Source organism: Thamnophis elegans, chromosome 13 (genome assembly GCF_009769535.1).
Source record: "Thamnophis elegans isolate rThaEle1 chromosome 13, rThaEle1.pri, whole genome shotgun sequence".
In the NCBI taxonomy this organism is placed as follows: domain Eukaryota; kingdom Metazoa; phylum Chordata; class Lepidosauria; order Squamata; family Colubridae; genus Thamnophis; species Thamnophis elegans.
The window spans coordinates 20,827,531-20,851,661 of record NC_045553.1 but is presented as its reverse complement, the minus strand read 5'-3'; the positions used below and the strand labels follow the sequence as shown (position 1 = coordinate 20,851,661).

The following is a 24,131-nucleotide window of genomic DNA, read 5'->3' as shown; positions in this document are numbered from 1 at the left end:
ATGTCTCCGTGGTCATGTGGCCAGCATGACTCAATGCCAAAGGCGCACAGAACACTGTTACCTTCCCACCAAATGTGGTCTCTATTTTTCTACTTGCATTTATTTTACATGCTTTCAAACTGCTAGGTTGGCAGAAGTTGGGACAAGTCACGGGAGCTCACTCCGATACGCGGCACTAGAGATTTGAACCACTAAACTGCCAACCTTTCTGATCGACAAGCTCAGCCTCTTAGATCTTTCTAACTATCCTTCCAGCACGCCCTCAAGTCTTGGTGTGTGGGTGTTTGTGCGCGCACACTCAGGTTGAGTCTTTTTCCATCCTTTTTTTCAGGGTGAACTCAAAGTGTCAGAATCCTGTTCACTTTTAATAACTTTTTAAAAATTTGGCTAGAAATACTCAACTTCTTGACAGCAGTTGGAATGCATCTAATGAATCCTTGGCCATCTTGACTAATGCTTCTTCAAAACCTGCAGTCTTAAGGTTTTATATTCTGAAACTTGGTAATTTTATTAAACATTCAGGCAAAAATTAATCTTAAACAATCACCTAGAATTGAAAAACGGCAGGCAAGGAAAACCTATTTGCAGGAGAAATGAACAAGGCAAGTAGGATCCAAGAGATTGGGCGGTTATGATAAACTGTCACGAGACAAAAGAAAAAAATGAAATATTCTTTATTGAAAAGTATTCGTTTTCGAAGTTTTCCATTTCCAGGTAAGCCATAAGAACATTTTTCCCCTTCCAAACATTTCTTTTTGCAGTCCTTGTTTCAACTAATAGGGTGAAAAATACTGCAAAATTCCGATTCTCATGCAGAGTCGTTATGGATAAATGGCATCTAAAGGGTCCCAAGGCTCCTCATACACAGAAGTTATTCGTTTTTAAATACCACAATCATTTTCATACGAAAAGGATTAAAAGCTGAACAATAAAACAAAAAGCTTCTACAACTATTTTAGGTACTCGCATAATAAAAAGGAGAAGTATTTACATGGAAATATCTACAATAGGATCTAAGTGCATCTGGCGCACCAAGACTGAGCAACTGAAAGGAACACTGGGGGGCTACCAGCCTCACAAAATCAAATTCCCCACCTCCCTTAATTTCCTACGATTCTTCTTGGTCTTCAATCTTTGGGGCCAAATAATATTTCAAATGTCCCATATCTGCTATCTTGTATTCCACAACTGCAGGAGACAAAAAGAGAGCCAAGGAAAACAGTTAATGGCCAGCCTGAAGCCTTCAATCAAATCAATGAAAATTGCCTTTGGCATCATTTTTCAGCGAGATTCGCAATATTCCACTCACCTAAGGGAACATCCGCAGACATACTGAGTATAACTGTGGGAGACAAAGGTGTAGCTTTGGTGAAGAAATTCAAATATCTCAAAGCGAAAGTCAGCTGGACAGCTTCATTCATTTCTATTGATACCTGCAAAAAATGAATGACGATTAAAGAACCAAGAGGAGAGATAGAGCGCAATGATAACAAAGACAGTTTAAGCTTCCTTGGGGCCTACTTACAGCTTCCTCCTCTTTATCAACAACACTGGTTTGCGACAGTTTGACGTTTCCACTCCCAAGTTCTCCTGTGGCGGAAAATTTGACACCATCTTTTGTGCAGCAGATTACAACGGCGTCTCCGATGTGACTGAGGTCGCGGCAGATACGGGCAAATTCAGCCGAGGGCATTTTCACTACGCAGCTGTATTCTTGTTCCTGAAAGATTGTATAAGCTTTAGGAATTGTAGGACTCGTTTAGGCTAAAGTCAACACCTGGATTGTGCTCCATTTCTCCTGGGACAGATACTAGTAGGGCCAGTGAAACAGATGCAAATCAAATGAACATTTTTTTAAAAAATTGACAAGAGAAGCAAATATTTATTTTTGCAACAGTTTTAACAGGTAGTCCCCGGTTGGTGACCATCTTTTGCAACCTTCTACTAAAGCAAAGACATTGGGCAAGCCAGATTTCACTTGTTAGCAACACCACTCTTACTAACAGTTGAGGACTATATGTATTTTACCGTTGCATATTCTAATGGCTTTAAGCACAGGATTAAAAAATGTTAATTTTATGAGTTAAGTTTTAATCACACTCCTGCTTCCAAACTATAATACAAATCTGCAACACAAAACTTAACAGTTGTTTTTAATCTCCTCCGCATTAAGAGTAGATGCCTGTATAAAACTGCCTGTATAGGCAGTTCCTACTTAACCGTAACCTGTTCAAGTATCCATATGAATTCCCGAGGCACTCTACGTATGTCTTAAGTTATGGCCATGGCAGGAAGTCCAGTCACATACTGTATTTTTTGGAGTATAAGACACACCTTTTTCCCTCAAAAAAGAGGGTGAAAATCTGGGTCCGTCTTATACACTGAATACAGCATTTTTGGCCTCCCGAAACCCCGCCCTCTTTGCAAAAATGGCATTGCATAGCTTTTAGAGAGCTGTTTTTTTGCTCAAACCCCCCCCCCCACACACACACACTACAGGGGCACTCTACAAGCCTCCTACAGGCAATGCATGCCCCTTTGACAAAAATGGGTCGTTTTTGGGAGGTCTGCAGAGGGCAATCTTTTTTTTAAATTTGCCTCTTCAAAATCTTGGTGTGTCTTATACTCTGCAAAATACAGTAATCAAAATCTGGCTGCTTAGCTGCCTGCTCATGTTTAGGACCACAGGATAGATTTCAACTTCTCCCTATCTGCCCTTTTGGCCACTCTGCCACCTTCCAAAGGGTTAAAGTTGGGCACGCCTCATCAACAGTGGGGAGAAGACAGGAGGTCACCCAAGAGGCTGCAGGGAGGCGGAGTTGAAGAGAAGGCAACAAGGTAGGAGAAGCATGAGATCCTAGCTTGACTTTACTCAGGACTACAGAAACTGCTGTTGCCAAGTGATGCATCTATTACACCTAGTGACTAAAATTCTGGTCTTAATTAGGATCACTAAAGCAAGGACTATCTGTATCAAAATGGCAAAATAGAATATTAGCAAGCACAGTAATGCTTTTGATTGTTGCAGCTGCTGTAGATTCAGTCAAAAGAGAACAAGCCAGCCAGTCTTTAACCATCCAGGATAGCACTTACATTGAACGAATTCAATAATGGTACTTTTGAGATAAAAACCCACTTACTGGAATTCCAAGCTGTTCTACGTCCAAATCCATTAATTTCATTTCATAGTCTGAAACCTTCTCCTGATCTGTTAAAAAAAAAAACATTGCTTACCAGAACAAAATAATTTCCTGACCCAATACTGTTTACTAGCCCTAATCTGCAAAGCTATCTGAATACGTATTAAATAAAAGACAGCAACAAAACCAGTCTTTGATCGTAATCTCACTGCTTGGCAACCTGTTCGCACTTCAAACCAGTTGCCAAATTTTCTGTGCTCCTGTGGCAGTCAGTGGGGAAGCTGCCAGGGGGAAGGTGCTCGTTTCTGCCTGCCAGATTGCAGAGGAAAGGGGCTGATTGCCAAGAGGAGGGGAACTCCTCCAAAAACCTGCAGAAGGGAAAGTTGAACCTTTGGGATTGAAGGTGTTTCGGCAGCTCACTGCAGAGGGAGGGGAGATCCTGCAACAACAGATCAAAGCTTTGTTTCTGCAACCTGATTGGAGTTCCTTCTGTGCAGGGAGGGAAGCTGCCTGGCCTCCTGCTGCAGGCAGCTTTTGTGTTGCAATTGCTTAATGACCAGAAGAACAGGGAATGAACCAAGAAATCATGTGGGATATCATAACCACCAAAACTCCAGTCCAACTGTAGTCCTAAGTCAAGGGTTACGCATAGTAGATTGAAAATGCTGCAAACAAGTCTTCATATAATCAGCTTCTGATTGGAATTATATTTAAAAGTTTTATATTTCAAACCATTCACATCAAACTGCACATTTAAGTCTGATTGTGCGGGTTATGTTATTTTTATATTATATAATGAATGTTCAAGTTCAGTTGGAAGCTGTCATCAGTATGACATTAAACACAGGAGTAAAAAAAATATTTTGGTAAGTGTTAGCAGACTGGCAATCAATGCATCTTATGGAGCCTTAAAATTTGTTGTTTTAGAAGCTCAGCTAAAACTGCCTGCTCTGCTGCAGTTTGCACTGACTGAAGCTTCCAGATACTCTTTTAGGGCAGCCCCATGCAAAGCACAATAATCCAATTAGAGGTAATTAGGCCACGAGTAACTGAGCACACCTCCCCCCTGTTCCAATTGAGGAGTGGACACAACTGGTGAACAACTTGAAGCTGTGGCAAAGGCTCTCCTAGCCATGGCTGCCACCTGCTGGTCTAGCTCAAGTCCAGAAGAACAACCCCCCTCTCAGGTACAGGTGTAGAGAACCACCGACAGGATTATTTTGGAAAACATTCCTATATCTGACCACCATAAACAATTGATGTTCTAAAGGAATGTCACACACTAAGGAATATCAGAATATTGCCTTTTGTACATATGCTTTCCAAATGATTTGCTGTGCAGCAATTAGCTTTCATAGCTTGCAATGTTCTTGTCATGTCTTTTCTTTAAATTGCCACATCTAAAACAACTTTCTATTCTGGTCTGCAAAAGTAAAATCTACCTGGACATAAATTTGGATGTTCTATATTCTCCTTCAAAGGATTCCATTCTGACATCAGAATGTATCTTACCCTTTCTAGTTTCATTATGAATACCTACTGCCAAGAAGAGACAGATTTAATAATTCAGTTAAAACTTACTTGGTGTTTCAAATACCAAAACCAGTGTGTCAGCATTGTCTTCAGCTCTCAGGGTGATGATGTCATCATTCCCAGCACACTTGAGCACTTTGGACATACTAGGAAAGAATAAAAATGTATATTTCATTTTTTTAATATACTGTATTATTTGGACAATACAAAACATGAGATACATTGAACAAGTCAGTGCAAGCTGATAAGATCAGTAAGCTGTTGTCCCAAGGGAAAAGCAAAAAGAAACTGAGTCAAAATTCAATTGTAAAAGCTTCCAGAGAACAAAACATGTCAACTTCCTAACTCTGTAGATTTATTTTCACATAAACCAAGCAGAAGCCTTTCTGTACAAAGTGGGGTTAGAAAACAGGCTTCCTTGCCTGCTTGGACCCACAAGCCACACATTTCCCAGCAAGCAATTCTGTTACTTTTTGGAAACACAACCGCATTATGTGTCAGTTTGGGTGCTCTGTGTTAAGCCTTATCAGATATCCAACAATATCCTCAACGACCTTGATCCAGAAGGTATTACTTTAAAATCAAACACAACAGCATAGATTTACACAATTTTATTTCCTGATCCAAAAATTGGTTTTGATCCAGCCCCTTTCCTATCTATGATTAACGGTGGTCAGAAGTTCACACAACTCAACATACTTTCTAGGGGGAAATTTAGAAAGCACCTCATTGTCATTTCTGTATTATCATTGAGAAACATTCTGGAAAATAAACCAGTTTTTCTGATGCTGGAAAAAAAATGCCCCCCCCCCCCAATTTTCACTGATTTTTGTCGTAGACACAGACAGGATTAAAGTGTTGAATATGTCAACTGGAAAAAGAGGACCCTCTAGCAACCTTGAATGTGCAGGCATTGCAATAAACTTGTAACAAGTTGCCCTTTTCTGGAACACAGGGAAACCCTGAGCAAAGATTTGGAAATTCCATCTGCAACAAAGGCCAGACAAACCCTAGCAAGGGGCACCCTATGCTGTCGAGCTTGGGAGTCCCAAAGGACTGCTTCCATCACAGAGGAAACCTGGCAGGGAATGATGAGCCTCTTCACCAGGGGCTAAGAGGGACGCCTGCCCTGCCTTCTCCCCACCTCCTTCCTTTCCTAACCCCTTACATCCTGCACATAAATTGTTTCAACTTCTACCTTCAAAACGATACTATAGAGCACTGCAGATAAGAACGAGACACAAGGATTTTTCCCCCAATGCCATCACTCTGCTAACCAACTAATTCCCACAACAAATTACTTATTCTCTTCCTTCCTACTGCCTATCTCTTCCCACTTATGACTATAACCATGTTGCTTGTATCTTCACAATTTATATTGTTTTTGTTTCCTAGTCTGACTTGATAGCTTATTTAGTATCCTATGATTATCACGAAGTGTTGTATCTTATGATTCTTGATGAATGCATTTTTATTCTCCTTATGTACACGGAGAGCATATGCCCCAAAGACAAATTCCTTGTGTGACCAATCACACTTGGCCAATAAAGAATTCTATTCTATTCTATTGCAAATGCAAAAGCCGCCATGCTGCCTCGCAGAGCCCCTGCAAAATCCCGCGCCAAAAAGACAAGCCACGCCCCGAAGGAGCAGGGCGACTAATCGGGCCGGAGCGCGCCGAAAGACGTAACCCAGCGCAACCAATCCCCTTCCAGGACTAGAGCGCGCGAAGCCTGTTTGGCACTATGCGCCCTCCGGCGCTTTCCCGCCATGGCGCGCCGAGGGTTACATCACAAGAGGCGCGACCGGCGCAGGAATGGTTCCCGCCTTTCGATGCGTATGAGGCGAATTCGCGCCTTGGACGACGTCTCCCCACCCCCACCCCCACCCCACGCGCGCTCGCTCGCTCGGCTGCTACCTGAGGAGATTTACTCCCATGGCGATGTTGCGGTCGCAGCGATAGGTGTCGAAGCCCTCGGAGCGCATGGTGAGCTGCACCAGGGAGACATGCGAGGAGTCCATGCTCTGCAGGCTGATGCCGCCCGAGCCCAGGTCCCAGCAGGCCTCCGTGATCAGGTCCTTCAGCGCCTCCAGGACCTTCTTCAGCAGCGAGCCCTGAATCAACCGCGCCTCAAACATTCTGTCGGCGAGAGCGGGAAACTTTTCGCGCGAACCGGCTTGCCCGCTCCCTTTTATAGAGCTGGGGAGACCGACGCCCCGCCCCTGGCCGGCTGACGCTTAGTGCGCCTGCGCGCCGCGACGTCACCTTTTGCTTCGGCCCCGAAGAGGCTGTCCGCAACTTAGAGCCAATCAAAATGGGAGTTCATTGCTGTCTTCGCCCCTCGCGGATCTGCTGATCAATCAGGATGCAGGAAAAGAACGTGCTTTGCTCCCAGTTTCTGGAAGGCGCTTTGCCCGGACTTGTTCGCCCTCGGAGGCCGCTTCCTTCTCCAACCGGGCGCCCTCCGGGTGTGATGAAAAGGTCCCCATTAGCCTCCCCCAAATATGACCAGAGGCCGCGAGGAGGGTGCAGTCCACCGTGTCTGGGCAGGAGTGGACATTTCCCCAGAACAGATCGTTTTCATCTGCTGGATGGGCTTCGGCCCGGGATGATGGGAATTGAAATCCATCTTGGAAAAACCCTATAAATTACGGTTGGCAGAGATGTGGCGAGACTGACTGGTAGTGTTCCTTTTACTAATGATTGATATTTTTTTTTAAAGACAATTTTTCCACTGGTTTTCTCCCTTCCCCATTGAGTTTTTTCCCCACAGTGTGTTGGAAGTTCAAACCCATCCCTCTCCTAGAGAAATGAAATATTTTAGGAAATATTAAAAAGGGAGAATATTTTCCCTAAAAAGAGAAATAGAAACTCAAAGGAGGCAGAAACTCAGCCGCCCCCACCTTTGTCAATGGGCCATTAAAAGGCCTGGGCCAGTCTATTCTACATAACAAAGATCCCCCTTCAGCTCCAGGGTGATGGGATTAAGGCATGATAGTATTGGCCCTTTAGCCATCTCACCACAGGGCAACTGGGAAGAAGCAATGCTCAACCAAACCTGGACTCACAGCCTACAGAGTTGCCCCTGCATGGCCCCATAGGAGTCTGACAACCAATTAGAATACAAGATCAAAGGCCAGAGAGGGCATAAAATCAGGGTCTTTCAGCATCCCTGTCTCTTCTTCACCCAACATCTGGAAGCATATGATCCCCCTTTTCTGCTCAGGAGTTCAAGCCATGTGGTCCTGTCCACCATTAAACCATCTTTCCAAGCAGCCTCCATGGTTCCAGTGTCTTTCCACTTGGACCTGAACCCAGAAGGACATTTCTTCCAACAAAGGAAACTCAATGGGAAGCCAGCAGGAATTCAAAAGTTGCTCCCCTTCTCACTGTTTTATGCAGTCATTCTGTTTCTCTTTTCAGATAAGGAAATATCTGAAATGATAACTCAATAGGGCCCCAGATTGTCCACTTAGAAATGAGAAGCTTTATGTAACAAAAGGTCTCTTCTGCATATTCTCACAAAAGTATAAAATGAATTCTAAACATCTCTCTACAAATTGCAATACAGCAGTATGTGGACAATGAGCACAGCACGTGGACAAATTGGATAAGAGGATCTGAAGTGATACACAGTATAAGGGCTCATAGTAATATAAAAATATTTAAATCTAGAGTACAGGGTTAGAGCTGGGTTCTCAGAAGTCTTCTAGTCCAACCCTGCTACTTGATCAGGAAAACACATATCATTCCAGAGAAATGGCTGTTCAGTCTTTTCTTAAAAATCTCCATTGATGGAGCACCCATAATATCTGAAGGGAAGCCACCCAACCGATTAATTGTAAGGAGAAAATAGCTCCTTCCTTCTAGGTTGTGTTTTAATGATCTACTTGCACCGCCTTTACTTCTCGTAAAGAGTTGGAGAGCAGGCCAACGCCCTCTTCTCTGTGACAGCCACTAAAATACTGGAAGGCTGGTATCTTTCATGCCACCCCTAATGCTTCATTAGGCTAAATGTCATCCTTTCCTGCAACTGTTCGTTGTACGGGTTGGTGTCCATACTGCTTAGAATGCTGCCTGCTGGCTGCCTGCAATTTGGCAGTTCAAATCTCACCAGGCTTAAGGTTGACTCAGCCTTCCATGTTTCCGAGGTCGGTAAAATGAAGACCAGATTGTTGGGGGCCAGAGACTGACACTGTGAATCGCCTAGAGAGGACTATAAAGCGGTATATAAGTCTAAGGGCTTGTGCTATACCTGCTTCCTCCCACCCTCCCTCTCTTCTTCCTTGCATCCTTCCTTCCTCCTTCCTTCCAGCCATAATGGCACAGTGGTTACAATGCAGTACTGCAGGCTGACTCACTGACCACAGCTAGGAGTTTGATCCTCACTGGCTCAAGGTCGACCCAGCCTTCCGTCCTCAAGGTTGGTAAAATGAGGACCCAGTTTATTGCGGGCAAGATGCTGACACTCTAAACCGCCTAGAGAGGGCTGTAAACCACTGTGAAGCGGTATATAAGTCTAAGGACTATTGCTATTGTTGCTCTTTTCTGCACTCAATGTAGAGTCTCAGCATCTATTTGTATTGTAGTGACCAGAAATGGACACAGTAATACAAATGTGGTCTCCCCAATACAGTGTAAATCAGAATTCACTTCACGTCATTGTGTTCCCAAAAGAACTATTCTATTCTATTTTCCATTCCTATACTATTCATTCCAATATTTATTCTATTCTCCATTCCTATTTTATTCTCCATTCCTATTCTATTCTATTCTATTTTCCTATTCTATTCATTCCAATGTTCTATTCCGTTCTGCAAAAGCCTGGCAGTTGCGGGCCCCGCCCCTCGCTCGATCCGCGCCGGGATTGGCTGCTTCCCCCTAAGCCCCGCCCCGATTCCCGGGCTCGGCTGGCCGTCTAGGCGGGGCTTCTGCTGCCGCCGCTGCTGCTGCTGCGTCGCGCGGAGGAGCCGGAGCGGATCGCAGCGCGGGTGAAGCGGCGGCCCAGGATGAGCGAGCTCAGGCAGCGGCTTGCGCGGGAGCCCGAGGGGCAGCACGACGCCGAGGGGAAGGTAGGCGAGCCAGCCACGGCAAGCGAGCGGGCACGGGAGGAAAAGCGGCCGGAAAGCCAGCGGCGTCTGAATGCGGCGACGCGTGTTTGGGAAACGGGGAAGGAGGGTTCCCGGGGCGGTGGAGGGGAGCGGGGCCCCCGCCCTTTCTGGGATTGCAAGGAGAGGAGCTTGCACGCCCCTCCCCACCCACCCCCGAGCTCGGGCAAGGCGGCTTGCAGCGTCCCTGAGCCTTGCGCAGCCCCGGCCGGGCCGGAAGAGCGGCGGTGGCGGAGAGAAGTGCTCGGCTCCGGCTCTTAAAGCCGCAGCGCTATCGGGTCTCTCTGCCTTTGCGACCGTTGCAAAAGGGCCGGGGGCGCGGCGGGGAGGGGGGGTGCGCCGAGCTGGGCTTGGGGAAGGCGGTCCGCGGGGCTTGCACGGCGCAGCGGCGGGAAAGCGAAGCTACTGGACGGGAGAGGCCAGACCGCTGCTAAGGTTCCTGCCCTTCAATCAATCAATAGAATAGAATAGAATAGCAGAATTGGAAGGGACCTTGGAGGTCTTCTAGTCCAACCCCCTGCCTAAGCAGGAAACCCTACACCACTTTAGACAAATGGTTAGCCAACATCTCCTTAAAAACGTCCAATATTGGAGCATTCACAACTTCAATCAATCAATCCACCAGTGAGTTAGTCAATTGGAATAGAGATGGAACTTGAAGGTACCTTGGGGGTCTTCTAGTCCAACCCCCTGCTCAAGCAGGAGACCCTTATACCAGGGGTCCTCAAACTTGGGGACTTTAAGATTTTAAAGCTCTACCAGCTGGAGAATTCTGGGGGTTGAAGTCCACAAGTCTTAAAGTTGCCAAGTTTGGGGACTCCTTTCCTATACCATTTCAGACAAAGACCCTGTGCCGTTTGCAACAACTTACTTGAGGGGCTGCAACAAAGAGGAGGGGGTCAAATTATTCTCCAAAGCACCAGAAGGTAAGGTAAGAAAGAAGGGACGGAAACTAATCAAAGAGAGAAACAACCTGGAATTAAGGAGCACAGTTAACCAGTGGAACAGCTTGCCATCAGAAATTGAACGCCCCACCATCACTGGAGGTTTTTAAGAAGGAACTGAAGAGCCACTTATCTGACACGGTATAAGATCTCCTGCTTTAGCAAAGGGCTGGACTGGAGGACCTCCAAGGTCCCTTCCAGCTCTGTTCTATTGTAACTGCACCCAGCGGTTCCGCAAAGCCCAAGAGTGCAGGGCTGGGTTCCGTTCCTTTCCATGGCTATATTTGTGCCACCCATTTTAAAGATGCTCCACTTGAAAGTTTGCTTGAGGCGCCATCAGAGGTCAGGTTGCCCAGCCTTTGCAGCCTCTGCTTCCAATCGGGCCTGGTTTTAGTGCGAGCAGGATGATCATCAGAACTCTCACCCAATTCTTAACAATAGCAATAGCAATAGCAGTAGACTTATATACCGCTTCATAGGCCTTTCAGGCCTCTCTAAGCGGTTTACAGAGAGTCAGCATATTGCCCCCAACAATCTGGGTCCTCATTTTACCCACCTCGGAAGGATGGAAGGCTGAGTCAACCCTGAGCCAGTGAGATTTGAACCGCTGAACTGCTGATCTAGCAGTAGCCTGCAGTGCTGCATTTAACCACTGCGCCACCTTGGCTCTTAACAATAATTGTGTACAGTATTTCTCCATCTGACTGGCTTTAAACTCTGTGCATAGCAGCTCCCAATCTACTACTTGGTATCTGCAAAGATTCTCCGTCATCCAGGTCCTGGTTGTCCCAAAGGTGCTTTTTTCAAGAGGACTGTCTGGTTTTTCTTTGAAGATGTTTCGCTTCTCATCCAGTCAGAGCTGAAGAAGCTTCTTGGATTAATAGGATAGGATAGGATAAATATTGGAATGAAGAGTAGAGTAGAATATAGAATAAAATAACAGAGTTGGAAGGGACCTTGGAGGTCTTCTAGTCCAACCCCTGCTTAGGCAGGAAATCCAACACCATTTCAGACAAATGGTTGTCCAATCTCTTCTTAAAAAACAAAGCGAAAAGTCTTTAAAGAAAAAACAGAAAGTCCAGTTTCCCTTGAAAAAAGCATCTTTGGGACAACCATGAACCTGGATGATGGAGAATCTCCATAGGCGTTTAGCTCTGCGCAGAGCTGAAGAAGCTTTTTGGGTGAGAAGCGAAACATCTTCAAAGAGGAAGTCCAGTGGCCTCTTGAAAAGGCAGCTTTTAGGTCAACTACTTGATGCTAAGGCCTCCCCAAGACGTACGCCCTCCGGCCAAACTTCTCCACCCACCCCAGCTGTTAATGAGAATTCTGAGTATTGATGTCCACCCAACTGGAAAATGGATTGAGAAAGGTTGGACGAAGCTGTTCTCTTGTGGTGCAAGAGAACAGTGGTACAATACTTAATCCTCTGTCACTGCTGATGGAAGCTTTGATGCCAGGGGTGACATGATAACAGTGTTCCAGTATCTGAGGGGCTGCCACAAACAAGAGGTGGTCAATCCATTCTCCAAAGCACCCAAAGGCAGGACAAGGAGCAACGGGTGGGAACTAATCAAGGAGAGAAGCAACCTGGAATTAAGGAGAAATTTCCTGACAGGACAATTAACCAAGGGGAAATTGCCTCCAGAAGTCATGGGTGCTTTTAAAGAAGTGATTACACAGCCATTTGTCTGAAATGGTACAGGGTTTCCTGTCTGAACAGGGGTTGGACTAGAAGACCTCCAAGGTCCCTTCCAACTCTGTTATTCTGTTACAGGGGTAGATAGTTTCTAACATTTGTTTCGCAGAAGCATTAAATGTAATGGTTTCCCCTTTTTAGTGGTTCAAGGTTGACTCAGCCATCCATCCTTTCAAAGTGGGTCAAATGAGGACCCGGATCGTTGGGGGCAAGAGGCTGACTCTGTAAACCATTTAGAGAGGGTTGGAAAGCACTGTGAAGCTGTATATAAGTCTAAGGCCTATTGCTATTTTCCTTCCTGTTAGAATACAGCCTTAAAGGCTGACTCTGCCCACTCCCAGGAGTTCAATCCTGAGCAGCTTAAGGTTGACTCAGCCTTCCATCCTTCCAAGGTCGATAAAATGAGGAGCCAGATTGTTGGGGGCCAGAGGCTGACTCTGTAAAGCGCTTAGAGAGGGTTGTAAAAGCACTATGAAGCGGTATGTAAGTCTAAGGGCTATTGCTGTTAGTGGTATCCAAACTCAGGGGACGATGCTTATCTCTGTTTCCTAGCCAAAAGAGCTAGTGTTGTCTGACAACATTTCCGTGATCATGTACGCCCTGAGGCACCTGGATCAGTTTACCTTCCCAACAAAGTGGTACCTATTTATCTACTCGCATGGGCATGCTTTGGAATTGCTAGGTGGGAAGGAGTTGGGGCTAGAAACGGGAGCTCACCCAGTCTGTGTCTCTAACCACTGAGCCACCACAACCCCTCCCCCCACCCCATTCTGAGAAGCATCAGAAAATGCATAAATTGCTCACTGGGGTGCATGGCGTTGGAAGCAAGTCATGCTGGGTTCAGCAGGGAGTCCAACATGACATTGTGGCCATTAATAGCAACTTTTTTAGAGAGGAATGATCACAAACCGGTTTGGTCTTGTGGCAGCTCATTGAAACAATGATTCAACGGTACAATTATTACAGCATTTCTGTTCTGCCATTTGGCACCCTCCAAGTCCCCTAAGCTGGCTGGAGATGATGGGAATTGAAGTCCAGGGCATTCAGAGGCCTTAAATAAGAACAACAGTTAAAAAAAACAACTTTTTTTCAACGGTAGAAATGATTATAGGAGTAGAAATATTTTTCATGGTAAAAATTGGGAAAGCTGTTGGAGAAGCATTAATCTGTGCAGAATGCTTTATGAAGTTGGCACGGAGTGAATATTTATTGAAAGAAACAAAATGGCTGTACACAGGTAGTCCTTAACGACCACAATTCAACCCAAAGTTTCTGTGTTGCTAAGTGAGACATTTGTTATGTGTGTTTGCTCCATTTTTGGACCTTTTGTTGTTAAGTGAATCACCGCAGTTGGTAAGTTATTAACCAGGTTGTTAAGTGAATTGATTCCCCATTGATTTCTCTCATCAGAAGGTCCCCAAAAGTGATATCATGTCCTTGGCGCACAGCAACAGTCATAAATATGAAGTATACAAATTTCGATCCCATGACCCAAATCACCTGCCCCTCTTCCTCCCAAACAGTTCAGAATAGAAGATGATCAGCTGCCGAACAAAACTTTGCTTTTACTAAAATACTGTAAAGTAATTATTTGAATTCAATAGTGCTAGGTGTGTGTAGATCTGCTCTTCCTGGTTGTTTGTGTGTGTGTTGTCTGCTTCTGGCACCCTTTTCCAGAGAGGATCAGAGAGAAAGCAACAGGTACACGTTTTGGCAATTCTCCCAAAATCCCTCCCAGGAAGGGCATCTAGGACTGGCTTAGATCATTTCCAAGCTCGGGGCTTAAAAGGCTCCGTTTGCAGAAGATAGTCCCGGGGTTTAATTCCAATAATGCTTGGGGTGACGATGAAGCGCCCTGGGAGGGTTCAGAAGAGAAAAGTGCTTAAGTGGGCATCTGTTCGCCTCCTCCTGGGCTTTTGCTGAGGGTTATTACTGGGATGAAGGTTTGAATGTTTGCAGCTCAGAGCTGACAGGAGGTGTTCCCTGAGTTGGTTGTTTCCTTCAAGACATTTCATGGCCTAGCAAGGTTTCATCCTCAGTGCTGCTAGGGGGTGGGGTTTGCTCTCAGCTGATATTCCAGCGGCTGGCTTGCCTCTTCCGTGGTGGCTGGGGTGGTCTTGCTGGCTTTGTTGTTGCTCCATTTCGCTCCCCTGCTTCAAACGGGGGCCCAAGCAGGGACGGCGGATAATCTTTCTGTTATTTGTATTGTGTTATTTATTGATTTAATAAATCATTCAGGGCATCTGTCTATATATCTATATCTTTTATCTATTTATCGATCTATCTATCTCTGTCTTATCTATCTTCTCTCTCTCTCATCTATCTTCTATCTATCTCTCTCTATCTTATCTATTTTCTCTCTCGCTCATCTATCTTCTCTCTCTCTCATCTATTTATCTTCTATCATATATATATATGATATATATATATATATGATATATACATATATACATATATGATATATATATATATATATATATATATATGTTATATTTATGCTGATAAATAAATAAAGGGAGACTAGTATAGATCTATTTCAAGCTATTTAGCTCTCATCAGCTAGCCATACCCAAGTTTTTGGGAATCGAACCTGTGCTCCATTGCCTCCCAGGCAGGGAGTTAACCTTTTGAGCTACAGAGAACGACTCCTTTATCAGCCAGCCAGGGTGGGAGGTATATACTTAAAGTCCCATACTTGGGCATACCAGGGGTTGTGACTTTAAGTATATATATATATATATATACTTAAAGTCACAACCCCTGGTATGCCCAAGTATGGGAGGAAGGTCACACTTCCATTCTCTGTCATTAGGCTCGTCACAGGTTCGATTCCCAAACATGGGTATGGCTAGCTGATGAGAGCGATATATATATATATATAAATCCCAGTAAGGGTATGGCTAGCTGATGAGAGCTAAATAGCTTGAAATAGATCTATACTAGTCTCCCTTTATTTATTTATCAGCACAAATAAAAAAACATATATATATATATATATATATATATATATATATATATATATATATATATAGTGTCACAACCCCTGGTAAGCCCCAATTATGGGAGGAAGCTAACTGCTTCCATTATCTGTCAATCGGCTCATCACAAGAGTCCATCACGACAGAAACCCAATATTTTTACTGTTGCCTTTGTTATATTTTGTGTTTTTATTTTATTTTATTTGTGCTGATAAATAAATAAAGGGAGACTAGTATAGATCTATTTCAAGTTATTTAGGTCTCATCAGCTAGAAATACCCTTACTGGGATTTTAAATCCCAATACAGCACAGGTTCGAATCCCAGTAAGGGTATTATATTTATTTATCAGCACAAATACAACACAAAATGTAACAAAGGCAACAGTAAAATATTGGGCTTTCTGTCTGGATGGTCTCTTGTGACGAGCCGATGGACAGAGAATGGAAGCAGTTAGCTTCCTCCCATAATTGGGGCATACCAGGGGTTGTGACACTAAATATATATATATATATATATATATATATATATATGTATGTATGTATGTATGTATGTATGTATGTATGTATGTCTGTCTGTCTGTCTGTCTGTCTGTCTGTCTTTCTATCTCTGTCTTTTCTATCTTCTCTCTCTCTTATCTATCTTCTATATATCTATCTTTATCTATTTATCAATCTATCTGTCTTATTTATTTTTATATATATATATATATATATATATATATATATATATATATATATATATATATATCTGTCTTATCTATTTTTTCTCTATCTTCTATCTCTCTCATCTATTTATCTTCTATCTATCATATATATATATGTATGTATCTATCTATCTATCTATCTATTTATCTGTATGTCTGTCTGTCTATCTTATCTATCTTCTCTCTCTTATCTATCATCTATCTATCTATCTCTGTCTTTTTTCTCTCTCTCTCATCTATCTTCTATTTTCTCTCTCTCTCATCTATTTATCTTCTATTTATCTTCTATCTATCTATCTATCTATCTATAGCTGTATCTCTTCATCTGTCTATCTGTCGTCTGTCTATCTATCTCTGTCTTATCTCTCTCTCATCTCTTATATCTATCTTTCTTCTCTCTCCATCTCTCTCTCTTATCTATCTATCATCTATCTTTCTATCTATCTATCTATCTATCTATCTATCTATCTATCTCTGTCATCTATCTCGTATCTCCCCCTCCCTCTCTGTATCTGCCTTTCCTATCTATCTACCTATCTACCTATCTACCTACCTACCTATCCTATGTCTGCCTGCTTGCCTACCTCTTACCTACTTATCTAGTACATTCTATGCAACATGGATTATATGCAATATTAGATTCCAGCCTCATTCCTGCTTTCTGTGCTTTGCTCATGGGGACCTTCCATTCACCATGTGGGATCTACAGTGTCCCAGAAGGAACCGGTTTCTTTGGATTCTGCTTCCTGTAAGTGCCAGAAAGGGCAGCCTATTGTTGATTGGTTTTTTTAAAAAAAATTCAAGGTGGAAAATGCTTGTCTTAGAAACAAGGCAGCCAAGAAGAGGAAATATGAGCAATTCAGAAAGAAAGGTGAGGATGGGATAAAGCTGAGTGGTTACAGGTTGGACACTAAGTGTTAGGTTGGAATAGCTGAAAAGGAAGAATTGGATTTCAGGGCAGGAAAGAGCTCAACTGGGTGCCCCAAAAGGTATCATTTCTCCCCCCCCCCCAAATTTTTTTGGATTATTTTTCTTGCAGATAATATTGTCCATCAACATGACGGACTGCATCTCTTAAGAGTCCTGGAACCAAGATATCCTTGCCTATTATTCCACTCTGGGAAATCCTGTCCTGTGACGGCAAGACGTGTGTGTCTTGGAAACCACAGTGTAAACATTTCAATTAAGATCAGCCAAGTTCCAACATTTGGAAATGGGCCAGAATTCAGTGGAGCAAAATCCCCCGCCGCCACCACCCCGCCCCAACTACCCAAATTTAATGCTAAAAGAAAACGGTGGTAGGAAATGCTTTATTCCAATATTTTTATTTTTGGGGGAGTCCTGCAAACATCTTACTAATCTCAAGGCACTGTTGTTGTACATTACTGTAAGCCAGGGGGTGTCCAAACTTGGCAACTTTAAGCCTGGCAGATTTCAACTCCCAGAATCCCCCAGGCAGCAAAGCTTAAAGTTGCCCATGTTGGAGACCCCTACTGTAATCCACGATGGTGCCTGAAAGAGAAATCCCAGCCTCAAGAGGTTCGCCATCCTGAAATAGACCAAGAAGAGAAAGTCACCTTTAGCAAGGAAATAAAAAATGAGCAACAGTCTCCTGAGGCTTCATTCTGGTCCGATTGTATAACAGGATTTATTTTATTTTATTTGCAGGACTGTTAAAAGAACGTTTTTTTAATTTTCCTTATTAAAAATAGAGATCACCATGTTTTTCCTTTGATTTTTTCTGCCTCGTTTTACCGCAAGATATAAACCCCGTTGACTTCTGCTGTTAGCATCCTGTCTACGGAGTACATTTTAAGGAATGCTTTTCCTTTTATGGAATTCTGCTTCCACTACTTGCCCTTTGTGTGTGTGTGCGTGTGTGTGTGCGTGTGTCTGTGCATTCATGTGCATGTCCATGCATTTCTGTGTGTGTGGTTAAAATAAACTCACAGGAACTTAAGCCATTTCCTTTCTATGAGCCGTGAACATTTGAGTTTTTACACTCGGCCAATGCCTGCGAGTCAGACAGGATCCAGCAAGAAATGGAAGATGTACCGAAATACCCTTTTCCTTCCTTTGCTTAGAAAATCATTAGCAAGAGGGAGGAAGAATAGTTCATTCCTTGAGCAATCAGGCTAATAGCTTCGTTTTAGTGGTTTTCCCCTAATGGGCTGTTGGATGCTGGCGTTTTGGAAACATAATAGCCTTCCGTTGCAAATTTCCCTCTGGAGTATGAGTAGCTGTTTAGATTACAGAAGGATTCAATCAATTAATGAGAATAGAGCTGGAAGGGACCTTGGAGGTGTTCTAGTCCAACCCCCTGCTCAATCAGGAGATCCTATCCCATTTCAGATAGGTGGCTGTCCAGTCTCTTCCTAAAGACTTCCAATGATGGTGCATCCACAACTTCTGGTGGCAAGTTGTTCCACTGGTTAATTGGCCTCACAGTTAGGATCTCCTTAATTCCAGATTGCTTCTCTCCTTGATTAGTTTCCATCCATTGCTTCTTGTTCTGCCTTTTGGTGCTTTGGAAAATATATTGATCCTCTCTTCTTTGTTGCAGCCCCTCAAGTACTAGAATGTTGCTATCGTGCCCCCCATCCCACCCCCTAATTCTTCTTTTTTCTAGACTAGTAAAACTCAAATCTTGCAACCATTCTTCGTATGTTTAAGCCTCCAGGCCTTTAGTTGCTCTTCTCTACCCTTTTTCCAACGTCTCAACATCTTTTTTGTAATGAGGTGACCAAAACTGGAGGTTGCATTCCAGGTGTGGCCTTACTAAAGCTTTACAAAGCGGTACTAATCCTCCACGTGATTTTGAATCTATGCCTCTGTTTACACAGATTCATAGCAGGAAGCTCAGTGCTGGTGTGGAGGAGGTGTCTCAACCTGATACTACTTGTTAAGCAATGCTTCCTTATGAGGCCTGCGGGCTTGTTATTTGCTCTCTATTTAGCAACCCAGCATCTTGATACTTTAGCAGATGTTGATCTGGAGCAATAAAGAGGGTGAAGGGCCTGAAGGCTAAAACTTGCAGGAACTGGGTATGAAAAGAAGGACTAGGAGGGACATGATAGCAGCCTTCCAGTATTTGAGGGGCTGCCCCAAAGAAGAGGGGGTCAACCTATTCTCCAAAGCACCTGAAGGCAGGACAAGAAGCAACGGATAGAAACTCACCCTGTTTCTTTGGGGAATAATAAAATGAAATATAAGCAAAGAAATTCAATATATTATGCTTCATATAATTACCGCAGCCAGAATCTCATTTGCCCAAAACTGGAAACAAAAAAACCATCCCCCTCAAACGCTGAGATCCTAAAAAGGGTGCTAGAATGCGCGGAAATGGATAAATTAACGATGGAACTAAGGGATAGAGAGGAAACAGAGTATTACAAGATATGGAATAGGTGGTATAATTGGCTGAAAAAGAGGTGTGAAATTAATGCATAATGAGTGTACAGAAAATATAACAAAAGGAGATGGTATATATTCAGAAATCAATAGAGATGTAAATGTTGTATATATGTTGTACATATTCTAAAAATAATAATCATGAAACAAGGAAGTATATGTATGAAACAATAGGCCGTAGAATGGAAAAGTAGAAATTAGGGGAAAAATACCAATAGTGGAAAGCTGTAAATGTGTAATTGTGATTTTAATGTTTTAAAATGCTGAATAAAAAATGATATTTAAAAAAAAAGAAACTAATCAAGGAGAGAAGCAACTTTGAACTAAGGAGAAAATTCCTGACAGTTAGGAACAATTAATCAATGGAACAACTTGCTTCCAGAAGTTGTGAATGCCCCAACACTGGAAGTTTTAAAGAAAATGCTGGATAACTATATGTCTTAAATGGTATAAGGTCTCCTGTTTGAGCAGGGGGTTGGACTATAAGACCTCTGAGACCCCTTGTTATTTTCCTCCCAACCTAGGACATCTCAATGGCTATCTATCAATAGGTGGAAATGGGACATCTGGAGAGGTCCAGATGCTGATGTGGCCAGATGAGAAATCATCCAGAATTAGTGGATTTTTGCCCTGTTACAGGTGTACTGTATGGTGGCATCGCCAACTTCCAGATAACAACAAAGCATCAATATCTCTTTATATTGCTTTAGAAATGATGAGCTCTCATTGCCTTCTGAAGGACAACAGCAGGAGTTTCCAGTTGAGCTATTATTATTTCATACGGCGTTACAGAATGCAGCCTTAATGCATACAAATTCACAAAAAAAGCATATAAAACGTGCATCAAAATATAAAACACCCAGAACAGTGAATTATTATAAAAAACACATAGTACAACTTTTCAAATAGGCAGCTATTTGAAGTTACAACTGCCAAAACATCTTAGGGAGATATTTACGCAAGAGAGATTTGAACGGCTTGACACAATGGTCAGATATGGGAGATTCCATTCTATACCCTACAAGGAGCGTCTCTGCATTTGCAGAGCAGCAGAGGTAGAAGGCCTGGCTCACATCCTATTGGATTGTTGCTTGCGTAAGGGGGTGAGAGCCAGGTTCCTTGGTCCATATACCAAACGAAGGACCCATTGGGATCCCCATATCCAAACAACTTCCCTAATGTGCAGCCAGAACCAGAAAATAACATTTAACCCAGCACAGTCGTTAAACAAAATGGTTCAGTTGAGATCTGCATATGTGCGACTGATTGGGGTAGATTGCAGAAGTGACACTGAAACATAATTTTATCACTTTATTTATATATTAAATTATTGCATTTTATTCCAATTTGATTTTAAACTGTGTTTTATTCAAAAATCATTTTAAACTGTGTTTTATTCCAATTCCATTTTAAATTGTTTTTATCGGATTTTAGTAATAATAATTGTGTCTGGAACTCTGCCCTTTGATATGGCCCAAAGGCTAATCAATAAAGTAAACTAACTAACTAACACAGGATGAGTGACAAATAAAATTACGAATAGAATTAAATGGGATGCAATGTAGACTTAGTCTCCCCGTGGTGCATCCAGGGCAAACATGCCTCTGTCACGGCTAAATAATCTAGGCCAGGTATGTCCAAACTTGGCAACTTTAAGATTTGTGGACTTCAACTCGCAGAATTCCCCAGCCAGCATAATTTACTCTCATGTAAGCCCTTCCTCTGCAATCTCTCCACTTAGATCAGAGGTCTTCAAACTTGGCAACTTTAAGACTTGTGGACTTCAACTTCCAGAATTGGCTGGCTGGGGAATTCTGGAAGTTGAAGTCCATAAGTCTTAAAGTTCCTAAGTTTGGACACCCCTGATCTAGACATTCTGGCTGCTGGACTTCACAAGGATTTCCCAGCTTGAAGAAGCAGCTGAATACTGGAAAAAGGGTGAGCTATGCCAAGTATCCATAGAGCACCAGGTTGGGGGAATCCTGGATTTCAAATCTTGGCTCAAGCATCACTGCCCTTTATTTGGCTTTTCTGCAGCTGCATGATTGATGACTAACATCTCAGGACCGCCAACGGAAGGAAGGTCACGCCAGTATTTTGAGTGTGTCCAAAATAAATGGGAGGGCAGGGGAGCATCCAAGCAAGGCTATCGATAAACTTTTGATGAAAACAAAACATTGCAGGCGTAGAGCAGGGTGACACTTGTGATGTGGCTGCGTTTGATGGGCCTTTCCAGAATGACAATTCCAGCTTGTCCCTATTGCATAACTCTGCATCAGCCTGGCGTCTCCTGGGTTGATTCAAACCCTTATCACTGATAAGATAAAGACATTCCTCTTCTCTCTTCTCTCCATTTGCCCAACAACAACCCATTTTCGGTCTTGGTCTATTTTAAGCCTTTTTGTAGAGACGAATACAGGTAGTCCACAACATAACTGCAGTTCATTTAGTCACCGTTTAGTCAAAGTTACAACTGAAGGCACTTTTAAAAAGTGACTTTTGACCATTTTGTACGACCATTGCAACATCCCCAACATTGTCACGCGATCGAAATCCGGATGCTGGACAACTGATTCCTCTTTATGACGGTTGCAGAATGCAGTGGCATTCTCAGAAGCCTTCACCCATAAACATATATTTATGGACATACCTATATTGCATCTGTAGCAATGGCTTCAAACTTGGACATGTTTGCAAGGGGACTGGAGGCCAAAACATATGAAGAACGGTTGCAGGAACTGGGCCTGGCTAGTCTAGTGAAGAGAAGGACCAGGGGAGACAAGAGAGCAGCCTTCCAGTATTTGAGGGGCTGCCACAGAGAGGAAGGACTCAAGCTATTCTCCAAAGCCTCTGAAAACCAAACAAGGAATAATGGATGGAAACTGATCAAGGAGAGATTCAACCTGGAAATAAGGAGGAATTTCCTGACAGAACAATCAACCCATGGCAAAGAAGTTGACTTCAGAATTTGTGGGAGCTTCATCCCTGGAAGCTTTCAAGAAGAGACTTGCCTGCCACCTGTCAGAAATGGTGTAGGGTCTCCTGCTTGGACGGGGGTTGGAGTAGATGACCCACAAAGTCCCTTCCGACACTGTTAATCTGTAAATAAATATGTTCATATTCGAAGCCAATTGTTCATCTGGATCACTTTCACGTCCATAAAACTGCTGATCAAAGCACTGTGCTTAATGAACGTTTAATCCATTTTTTAAAATCCTACCTTGGGTATTGCCATGACAGCTAATACGAGTAAGCCTGATTTGGCCTACTAGGGTTTGGAGATGGTGTTTTGTGTGTGTGTGTGTGTGTGTGTGTGTGTGTGTAGAGGAAGTACAGGTAGTCTTTGATTTGCAACAGTTCTCTTAGTGACCATTCAAAGTTACAATTGAAGTTACTGAAAAAGTCACTCATGACTGTTCTTCACACATACTACCATCGTTGCAGTATCCCCATGGTGATCTGATCAAAATTCAAATGCTTGACAAATGGACTCAGATTTATGACGATTGCAGCATCTCCTTTTGCAACCTTCCATCAACGGGGAAACCTGATTCCCACTTCACCACCGTGTAACTAATTTAATAAATGTGTTGATTGGCTTAACAAAGAAAAGGTTCATAAAATGGGGCAAAGCTCACTTAACAAACGCCTCCCCTAGCAACATTAGTTTTGGCCACCTGTGTCGGAAGTGACCGCTTTGTGTTTGCCTGTCAGCTGCTTTGTGTTTGCCTGTCAGCCGAGTTTTGTAACGAGCGCAAGGAAGCATCACAAACCTTTGCATTGTACATGGGAGAGCAGGAGGCAGTTTCTATGGAAACCATCTGGGTTGGGCCATTATGGAGCATCTCACTGGCCTTTCCAGTCAGCTGCACATACTAGGGGTTGGCGGAGGAAGAGATGGAAGGAGGGCCGCTTAGCTGGCGTTTTGATTTCTGGATTGCTTATATGATTTCCTTCTCCCCTGTCCACATGAAGCCCATTCCTCTATAATTATCAGTGCTGCAAGGATACATCCGGTCAGAAGATACTCTGAACTTGCATCCCCTCTGAGTCCAGTTCTAGTCAGACCTCATCAGCCCATGCAAAGTAAATAAGCTGCACAGACAAAGCTTTCTGTCTGCAGAAAGTTCCTGCCCAAACTCTCCTTGCCATCTATCTACTTATTATTTTTCTTTTCTTCCACTGCGTCTATGTTTTAAGAAATATTTAAGGCTGAGCTCTGATGGCAAATGAATGAAAAAATGTGAATAAATCAAAATGCGACGTTTATGATTGTGTGCTTATATGGTAAACAAGCAAAACAAAACAAAAATTATTTATGATGTGGCCTTACCCGGGCCAAGTGCAGTCAGAATTGAAAAATCAAAATGAAACTACAATTACGATTACATAAAAGCAATACAAACACTGGGATTTATTTGCAATCATGTTTTTTTAAAAAAAAAAAATTGGCTAGAATGCTTATGCTTTGCACCCAGCCCACCTCTCAGGGATGAAAATGTTCTCCTTGGCCTTTGAACAATTTATCCCTGACCCATTTTTTGGTCCCTATTTTTCTTTTTATTTACTCTGCTCTTTTGTAAAAATTCCAGCAAGCTAATGAGTCTATGAACAA

General features: G+C 43.1%; 2 protein-coding genes across 2 annotated transcripts in view; one reads left to right on the top strand and one right to left on the bottom strand.

Annotated features, from left to right (window-relative positions):
* Positions 1-656: 656 nt before the first annotated feature.
* PCNA (proliferating cell nuclear antigen) lies at positions 657-6,903 on the bottom strand. Its single transcript, XM_032230065.1, has 6 exons — positions 6,592-6,903; positions 4,722-4,819; positions 3,141-3,208; positions 1,526-1,720; positions 1,310-1,433; positions 657-1,188 (listed from the first exon to the last, which is right to left on the bottom strand). The coding sequence occupies exons 1-6, from the start codon at positions 6,810-6,812 to the stop codon at positions 1,109-1,111; spliced, it is 786 nt and encodes a 261-aa protein (XP_032085956.1). The 5' UTR covers positions 6,813-6,903; the 3' UTR covers positions 657-1,108.
* Positions 6,904-9,596: 2,693 nt separating this feature from the next.
* The window catches only part of CDS2 (CDP-diacylglycerol synthase 2), a 36,963-nt gene continuing 22,428 nt past the window's right edge, over positions 9,597-24,131 (top strand). Inside the window, exon 1 of the mRNA XM_032229825.1 lies at positions 9,597-9,746. Within this exon, the coding sequence (XP_032085716.1) occupies positions 9,684-9,746 (63 nt within the window). The 5' untranslated portion in view covers positions 9,597-9,683. The remainder of the gene's footprint in view (positions 9,747-24,131) is intronic.

What these genes read in the sequence shown, in the direction of transcription:
- PCNA (XM_032230065.1), bottom strand. Translation starts at nt 6,812, where the DNA reads ATGTTTGAGGCGCGGTTGATTCAGGGCTCGCTGCTGAAGAAGGTCCTG. An exon ending in ATGGGAGTAAATCTCCTCAG is followed by an intron (nt 4,820 to 6,591) that starts GTAGCAGCCGAG and finishes ATTCTTTCCTAG; the next exon opens with TATGTCCAAAGTGCTCAAGT. An exon ending in TTTGGTATTTGAAACACCAA is followed by an intron (nt 3,209 to 4,721) that starts GTAAGTTTTAAC and finishes TTTTTTTAACAG; the next exon opens with ATCAGGAGAAGGTTTCAGAC.